Source organism: Melanaphis sacchari, unplaced genomic scaffold (assembly GCF_002803265.2).
Source record: "Melanaphis sacchari strain LSU unplaced genomic scaffold, SCAv2.0 Contig10_pilon_pilon, whole genome shotgun sequence".
NCBI lineage: Eukaryota > Metazoa > Arthropoda > Insecta > Hemiptera > Aphididae > Melanaphis > Melanaphis sacchari.
This window is the reverse complement of record NW_020270420.1, coordinates 2,880,336-2,890,598: the sequence shown is the minus strand read 5'-3', so window position 1 is coordinate 2,890,598 and position 10,263 is coordinate 2,880,336. Positions and strand designations below refer to the sequence as shown.

The 10,263-nt window shown below is 23.6% G+C and overlaps 1 protein-coding gene across 1 annotated transcript; it reads right to left on the bottom strand.

The window, feature by feature from the left end:
* Positions 1-2,020: 2,020 nt before the first annotated feature.
* On the bottom strand, positions 2,021-9,288 carry LOC112603520 (nucleoredoxin-like). Its single transcript, XM_025352125.1, has 7 exons — positions 9,173-9,288; positions 7,915-8,262; positions 4,117-4,350; positions 3,959-4,056; positions 2,981-3,176; positions 2,713-2,922; positions 2,021-2,574 (listed from the first exon to the last, which is right to left on the bottom strand). Exons 2-7 carry the CDS (start codon positions 8,236-8,238, stop codon positions 2,383-2,385), a joined length of 1,254 nt encoding a protein of 417 aa, XP_025207910.1. The 5' UTR covers positions 8,239-8,262; positions 9,173-9,288; the 3' UTR covers positions 2,021-2,382.
* Positions 9,289-10,263: the final 975 nt, after the last annotated feature.

The window sequence follows — 10,263 nt, the reverse complement described above, 5'->3', positions numbered from 1 at the left end:
TAATCTATATAAGCCGTTTGTGGCGTCATTATAGTTCATTATTCATTTTTAAATCATTCGAAGGCGTGATGAAAATTTTAGTAAGCTAGATGGTAAGAAAAACAAATTCACAAGACGTTTATTCAATAATAGTGCTTATGGACAGTGGCTCAGGAATTATTTTTCATGAGGAGGGGGCAAAATATAAAAAATCTTACCACTATTATATATTTATTTGTGATTGATAATAGATAATCTAAAATCTTTCTTAATATATATATATATATATTTAATATTGATATTGGTATTATATTATAAGATAGTTATAAGAATTATATAAATGTATTAATACAATTTTAATATAATATAAATACATTATATTTATACATTTTAATATTGAAACAAAACAGAAAACATATTTGCTTTATACTTGAAGTTATATTTAAAATTAACAATATATTAATAAATATAAAAAATAGAGTAAAATAAATTTCATGAAGGAAACCAATATTTGGAAATATTTAAATAAAATTGTTATCTGTAAGATAAAAAAATTTCCAAATGTTGATTTTCTTTGTGAAATTCTAGAAACAAATTCTTTATCAATTAACTTTAAATCAATTTTCGCTGTCATAAACTTATGAACGTGTAACATGATCATATAGATTAATCTCTTTTGGATCATCGTGGACCTCATATGTTTTTATTAGTCTTCCCAGTGTTCTAAAAGAACGCTCAGCAAAATGCGTCCAATTTTGAATACGTAAACGTATGAATTAAACGTAATTTACTATTGTATACGTTTGAATTTTAATTTAGTTGGGAGTGGGGTTAAAATTATACTTTTGCTTCCCTTGGGTTATATTTGAGAGATCAATTACTCCCTGTGCCTCTTTCTCTCCCATATCCAACGCTATTGCTTATAGATAAATAATATAAGTATTAATTAATATTTTTAACTTAATAAATAAATATTAAATAAATTAAAAATACTAAATTCAGTAAATTCCATAGAAAATGTCATAATAATTTTCAATTTTTTAATGTTTTTATATCATGTCTATGATATTTTATTAAGACTTCAACATCTTTGATTATTCTTTACCACATTAACGTTGTTGCCATTATATAATGTATGTACCCAACCTAGTCTTTATAAAAATGAAATTGTTTAAAATTTTGTATTTATTAATTTAATAATATCTATAACAGTGGTTCTCAATCTTTTTAGGACCGCGACCCAAATTTTCTTCCAAAAATTTATCGCGACCCCCATAGTTGTTTTACATTTACAGAATTAAAATAGTAATTTCAAAAAACAAATTTTTTTATTACTTATTTACTACTTTATAATAATTTCTTACAATCTGTATAATTAAAAAAACTTCTCGCGACCCACAGTTTGAGAAACGTTGATCTATAATATTATGCTCATTAACAGTATAATTGAGAGTTAATATAAATATATTTATCATATTATTACGTTTTCTTGTTCTAACTCCAGTTTTCAGGTATTTTTTATAATAATCATTTAAAAAATAAAAGTAGGTAATTATTACTAGGAATTGTCACTTTTATACAATTTATAAGTACTTTAAAAAAAATTATAATTAGGTACAATTAATATAACAATGGATGAATAATTATTATAATAATTAATTAATATTTTTATCTAAACATCTTTATTTATTTTCTAAATAAATATATCATAATAATAATCATTTGTATAGACTCATAGTTTAAAATGCACGTTAGTCTGTAAATTTAACTACCATATGTAAATCCGTGAATTTATTCAACGTAAAATTTTTATTAATACGCGCGTTTATTGTTACACGTGAAATTTTATTTTCAGTGAAATTACTGTGTACCTTTTCTAATAGTTTCTGGTTTCTTCGCAGTATTGATCGGTGATCAGTTATTTATTTTGAACCAGAAGCATTTTCTTCACTCATCCTGTCTTTTTATGATAATACTGCTTATGAAACATTTATTTTTAAATAATTGGTTCAGATATTTTTAATTTTTACAAAAATTATTAAAATGTATGTTTTGTTTTAATATTATAATTTAATAAATAGTATGTTTATAATATATGTGGAATAAATATCCGCGACTTACGAATTAATTACACGTGAACTAAATTCACAGATTTTTAAATTTAAATACATATACATGTGAAAAAAACACGTGATCATATGGACTTTGATTCACATTTAAATTTGAGAGTTCTACATATATACCTACGTGATATAATATCAAATTCACATAGTTAAATCGAATCTACTTAGTCATGCAATAAAATCTTTAGTCTTTAGTCTTTTCGAACTTGACTCTTTATAAAGGTTCTATACGTAATATTGTAATATAATAGACAGGTTTTGTTTTTTTAAGAATAAATATTTAAAGTATTGGTGTAAATTTCATTGTTCCATCAAAAAATCCCAAAACGAAATTCATTATAGATTTTTCTGTAATATGAACTCCGTATTCCATTACTGAAATTCTCGCCATTGGTATATCTATTAAGGTCAACAACGGAGCTGTGTCATCAGTCAATCTTGTAAATTGTCTTAAAGTATCTGATGTGCAATCCTATGAAATTAAATTTAAATATGAAATTTGAGTTTTATTAACTATAAAAATAATTAGTAACCATTCTATATTATTATTTTCATTAATAATGATTATTATAATAAACATGTTATATTGATATGTTATAATTATACGTACATCAGGAGCTATAAAAAATAAAAGATCATATAATGCGTTTGACCGGGTCTTGGTGACTTGTTGTGCTACAGGTAACAAAACACCTTCAGCCAACTCTAATTCTTCTTCTTGGTCTCCTTCAATGAATAACACGACAGCTGGGAACCTCTGAAGTTTTGGTAATAGTCTCGAGGAAAGTGAATAAACAAATCGTGTTCTCCACGGAAAGTACTGTAAATATTAAAAATGCCTTATTTGTTAATAAGTAATAATACAAAATTATTATTACCAATCCATCAGGATCTTCCGTAATTTCCGCGCGACCATTTTCTGTGATGATTTTTCCATTGTTATCAATTAATACTAGGTAAGGAATACCACGAACGTTAAAGCATTCAGTCAAATTTTGTCGTAAAGTAGTATTTGTATATGGAATAGAAGGCCAAGGCATTGATGATGCATGAGAGTTATAAGACTGTTCACTTCTAAAAAACGATATGTTTCTGTTTTTAATAAACTTATTTTAATATACAAATTCAATTTTCAGAAAATCTTATTTTATTTATGGTTATCTAATAATTAACTACATAATTTAACTCAACATTTTAATACATGTTGCTGTAAATTATTTTCAATTCAAAATCAAACTAAAAATTAAGTTAAGATTGTAAAGCGCTATGCTGTACAGTACGTGTCGAGAGGTAGGTACGCTGGCATTGACTACCCCACTGTAAATGAATGTGTTAAATTTGAATTCAAACATACACCTAACTTTATGTATGCAAAATAATTCTGAGCGGAGACGGTCAAGTTTTTTGGTTATCAAGGTTATCAAACAATTATTTTAATAATGATACAAAAATTAAACATACGTTCATATTTTTTTTACTGAGAAATTACTAAAATACATACTATTAACTAAATCTAATCTCCAAATTTTTTCTACTTGAAAAAGTGTCTTCAAAACAGTTCAGACACAAAAAAAAAATATATACATAAATACATACATTAAAAAAAAAAAAACATCATTGTAAAACCAATATTCTTCGTTCCACTCAGAATCTAAAATGATAATTATTACTTAAAAAAAAAAAACAAAACATTAATCATTTCATAATTTAATTTAATTGTATTATATTATTTATAGTTACTTATTATTGATAACCAATAGGCTATTAGTATATAATAAAAGATAATATATACACTAAATTTAATTTAATTTTACTTAACTTTTTAATACTATAATAACAATTTCTATTTACAATACCTGTCAGAACTGACAAAAATGATTTCAAACTGGATTCTTTTTCTTATAGTATCGTAAGCATGAATTAGTTGTGGAATAAATGCTTTGCATGGTGGACACTAAAATTACATTTAATACAGTTTATAAGTTGTACTATTATATTATTTTGTAATTAATACCCAATGCGCAGAAAAATATAGTCCATAAATAGTCTCATTGGATACATTCGAGCAGGAAAGTTTTAAAGCTTCTTGACAAATTGTTTCATTCCATAAATTCGTCCACGGAAAACTTTTTCCACTACAAGACAAAAGTTTAAGACCATTTCGAGTATGAACTTTATCTAAATAGCTATCATTCAGAATTAACAAAGTTTCTGCATTTCCAACATGATATTTGTGTCTCAAACGAATCTAAAAACCATAATAAAAATTTAGAAATAAAAATAGTATAAATATAAATTATTATTTTAAAATTAAACATAACAAAATTTTAGGTTATGTGACTCTAAGTAAAGCTCACCTTACCTTGCTTAAAATCTAAAACTCTAAGATAAATATATATTTTTAATTTTGTATAAATGAGGGTTTCTATCTTAAATAAATGTATTTACACCACTTTTTAAAATGTTCAACCGTAGATACCAGCAGACGTTTGACTAAAACAACCACAGAATACTACAGACATTCACTTTTTTAGCTTTGTATAATAATATAGTTACTAATAATTATTTAATATTCAAAAAAAAATTTTAAATATTGAAATATTTGAATAATAAACGATGGATGAAATAATGTAAAATTAAGTGCAGATGTCATAAAGTTAATTTGTTGTTTAATTTTATACAATATATTTGTTATAAGCTGCCTATTTTGTATTATATAATAATATTTTATATACATATCTAAAATTATAAGCTGTTATTAATAATTAGCCAATACCGATGTATCATAAAATGGTGATTGCGGTTTGTAGTATAAGCAGTTTGAAATAAATCTAAATGTTTGTAAAATGCCATTAAGTATGTGAGTATGTCAAGAAAATAGTGAAGATACGTAGTAAGAAAATATAATAAGTCATTACAAATAAAATTCTAAAATTACAACAAAATAATTAAATTTGTTATTTATTTATTTATTTATTTATTTTTACCTAATTTAGACGAAATTTAAAGTTTAAACTTCACAAATGTCTATAAACAAATTTTGCTTTAGGAACTTTGATATGTTCTGATTTCTATAAAAAAATTATGAGTGACTTTGTATAACATTTTTTAGCTTTAGCTACTAAAATTGAAAGATTCGTGAATATTAATAAACTATAAAATAATTTACAGATTTTCGAAATTTTGACAAGCTCCATTAAAATTTAAACTTTAAACTGCTATAAAAAAAAATAGTGTCTGTTTATTTATAATGTTTATAACTTGCTATTAGAACAACTTATAATGTGAAGTCTATTACATTCATTTTCTAAACTTTTTAACCAAGTTAAAAATGCTATCAACACTTTTAAAACTTTAATTGATTACAAAATAACTTAAAATTGCATTATATATGAAAAATGATAATTAAATATAAAAGCGAAACATTTTAAGTTCTCTGACAAGCTTTGTTGTTACTAGTAGGTGTCGAATGTACCTCGCCATTGACTAGGACAATGGATAATGTGTTAAATTTTATTTCAATAATGAATCATTTTACAATTTCGATGAAAATGATTCTGCGTAGTGAGAATCTATCAGCCAGTATTTTTATAAGTAATTTATTTTCCTATTATTAAATTATTTATATTATTTTGTTTTATTAGAAAAATTCTAATCGTAGATAAATAAAACATTTTACTAAATAATCATTTGATATATTCAATTACATTTTCGAAATATTTAGATAAATTTTAAACTTTATGTATTTATCTTTAAGTTTTAACCTATATTTACACCGTTCTACGTCATATTTGTACTATCCTATAAATGTATAACAACCAATAATATATTACATGCAATAATATTATAGCAATATAATATGATTTTTTTTTAGAAAAAATAGTAACTTACACGTATATTACTAACAGCAGTATAAAATATAATATATTACAATAAAATATACTTAAAAATATATATGCCGACAGATCGTTTACGTTTATAATTGTTTTTTTGTATACGATAATTTTTTTTATTGAAGCAAAACTTAACACACTCACACATCCATTACAGAGACGAATGACGGAGTACACTTAACACCTATTATAATAGGTAGAGTAAAGTAACTTTCGCAATATTATACTACGATTATATATTTTATTACATATTATGTTTTATTGTGCTTCTCTCCGTGTATTATGAAAAATAATAATAATTAATAAATATTTAATTGAAGTATTCTTATTGACTGTTGAAAAAATAAATTATTCATAAAGCTAATATAAATAATTAGCATTTTAGCAAGTAATGAAATATATGTATAATAAAAATAATTATTAATTAAATCAATATTATTTAATACCATTTAAAACAACATTATATCTTGCTACCCTTCCGAAAAAAATTTAAGAAATAAAAATTAAATAAAAGTAACCATTGATGATTAGTGTGAAATATAAAATAAAAATCAAAAATTACATTATGTGCTTAAGTACATAATTTAATATATTTTTTGAAATATTAATTATGCAATAATTAATTATTTTTATCAGAATAAATTTGAAACTGTTCTTAAAAAGAACGTGAAATCAATAGTATCCATATATATTACAGTATTGTTAATCACTTCAACAAAAGCACGTATAGGTTTATTGTGAAAAGTGTTTTATTTTAATGGCTTCCTTTAAACAGTTAAATGAAAAGTATAGAAAGTATAGTGTATCATATATGTGATAATGTTTATGACAGTATTGATTCAAAAAAAGTCAAGGTATAAGTGTTACAATGGAGAGGGTTATTGAATGCATAAAATTGCAATAAATTAGAAATGTTTCCCTTCTATGTTTAATGTATATGGATGCAGGTGCGTGTTGGAGTCACTATAAGCCAAACTGACAACCCCAGAGTAATAAAATGCAAAAAAAAAAATTACTGAGGGTGCCAAATCTTAGGGAGAAGTGATGTGCATGAAAGCTTAAATGAGAATGATATAGGAGAGTAGAGGGACTAGTAGTTATTAAAATGTGAAAATCCCAAGGGAGTTACAATAAATCGTACTCTAGGGAATGCGACCATAGGAGGTCTCTGTTGTATAATACTACTTTATCCCCAAAAGTAAAGTGAACACCATACTAATTTTTTACTACGATCTGTTACATTATAGTATTACATTATTTATAGATACATTATACTATGTAATATGTATAAATATTGCTTCAAATGTTATATTTCTTAGATAAGAAATGCCAGTTTTTAATTTTTAAATTACTTTATGCTAGAAAATACTAATAGATTTATTTATAATTTAAAACATATTATACAATAATGAAGTTTAGCATTTATTTTTTTGCAGACCATTACATGATTGCTGTGGTTTTAAGTTATTTTCCATTATCTCAATTTGATTAATTTATTTTAGCATTCTCTAACATTGAAACGATATAAATATTTAATCGGTTTATAGTTTTAACTTTGAAGTACTTGTTTAAATCCTAAGTGAGTTATATCGTTAAATGACCGATCAAATATTCTTTACATTTAATATTTAAAAGTCTAATCATATTATTATTTTTATTTATGCCAAAATTTAAAAACGGACAATGTCGACATGCTTTGGTTTTATTATATGTAAATATTAAAATTTGTTTGTTTAAAAATATTAAATTTAAAATATTTTTTACGAGTTGAATATTAAAAATATTATTTTTTTAAGTTTATTATAAATAATAGATACATAATGATTATAATTAATCAAATTAAATATATTTCTGTTAAATTTAAAAAGTATACTTAATATTTTTAATATTTTATTTAAAATTTAAATATTTTGACTTACTCTTTTCTCTGCGTTTTCGTAAAGAACTGAATACCATGGAACATCGTTGGTTAATTCGTCAAAATACTTGCGGTCATCAGATAAATCTGGATAACAAATCTGGATAATATTCAGTGTCTTCTCGTTTTCGTTTACAGTTTTGTACAGATCACGTAGAGCCCGATCGTCGGTTGTGACAGCATCACTGCTTAATGGGACGAAATACAATGCGATTAAAGACCCATTAAACATCGACTTATTTAGCTCCACTGTCTCCGAACCGTATAACAAACGATCACCGAGGAGTTCTGTTAAACGTGATGATAGACATAACTCAACAGCCATTTCTTCACATATTTACCTAAATACCTAATATAAATAAACAGTTTGGATTATGTATTGTATATGTTAATAAATCTCAATAGGTCCTGAGGGTTATATTAATTTTGTATACAAAGATCATAGTTAAAATGTAAAAGAATATAAACAGTGTATATACACACAATATATATATATATATTTGGTTTGGTCAAAATCCAGTGTTATAAAAATGATAAATTGGGATTTTGGTATTTAAATGTATTCCACAAATGTTGTCATAAACATTTTTGGTCACCCTATGTATCGAATAGTACATACAAATTATATAAATATAACAATAAAAATCAATCGACCACAAAATAATATAAAATAATTGAGAATAACAATTAAATACTTTATAAGTTTTCGATTGGCACAAATCAATATTTAAAAAAAATAATATTAAATACCTATTATAATTAATTATAACTCAATTATAATTTTTGTAGGTTCAGATATTATTTGTTTCATTAAATATAATATTACTGATTACATTCAATATGTAATATTTTAGTAGATAGTTATTATAATGTTATTTCAAAAATTTATCTTAATAAATCAAAAGTTGTTATGTTAAAAAGAAAACAATATATTAATGCATTACCTATACATTATTACAACATATACTTATAAGTATTAAATCCATCATAAAGTGTAAAGATAATAACTAATAATTAATTAATTTTATAGCTTAACATAAACACTTTAAAAATTAGATTTTATGATTATCAATTTTTAATTAATTATTAAACGTAATTTTTATAAATCAAAAAAAAATATATATTTCATTTATCTATTCGAGTATTATACAAAATATTAGTCTTGTTTAAGTCAAAAGTGTATTTTGGAAATTATATATCTAAGTATTTAATTTTGTCTATAGTGCTTGACTTAATGTAGTGTTATTATAAATACCAACCTTAATTTGTGTGAAAATTCGGAGTTCTTAGTTTATTTTAAACATCAAAGAACATTATTTTGTCTGTAAACAATAGAATGCATCTTCTATAAAGGGTCGACGGAGTACACGGACTGACGTCATGAAGCATACTGAATTGCCGAGGTGAAAGAGAATAGGGATAAGGGATCGTAATACTCGACGTTGTTTATACTACATATATATTTTATACGAGTATGTACGTATCAGATACAAGCAGTATGCCACCCTCGAGGGAGAAATCCCTTTTTCCTAAAATGTAAAAAGCATTCAAATTTCAATTATTTTATTTAAATATAACATTATATATATATACATATATATCATGAGTCATAAACAAGATATTTTTTAAGATATTCGTCTTATACTTTGATTTTTTGCGCAAGATAATGATGTACATTGGTACTCAAATAATAAAAACTAATTATTAATAAATCATAAAATTATGATTCTATAAATAACTAAGTAACTCGTTTCTAAAGTTTTGATATAGTACCTGTTTTAAAATTATATCTTTACATGCTTGAACTTTTAAATCTTCGTCAAACATTTTTTTTATATATTTTGTTATAGTCTTTACTGACCTTAATCTTGCCCTCTACAGACATAGATAATATACGAGTTTATACTAAGGTATGTTTTTTGTCATATACACCTATAAATTTCAATTATAATTATAGTATTTAAATTTATTTTATTCATTTTTAAATTTGTGATAAGAATTTATAAAATATTTAACAGATTACATTGTGAAGAAGTATTTCTTTAAAATATTTTTTTCTTGTTGAGGAAATCTCATGAAATACTTCTATATAGAATAATGCAATGTCTTAAGTAAATACCTAATGTAAAATAAATAATAATCAATAAATAACTGTTACCTCTTTTAGTGAATTAAATCTACTGTAAGTAAATCATAAAAATAAATAACTTGAAAAATTGAAGAAAAAATAGTAATTATATATACGTACCCTATTTCATCTTTATGTTAGACATAATTCAAATTTTAATCAAGATTTACCGGTTATATAGGTGTGTATAATTTCACAAATTTATATTTTTCCAACTTTATT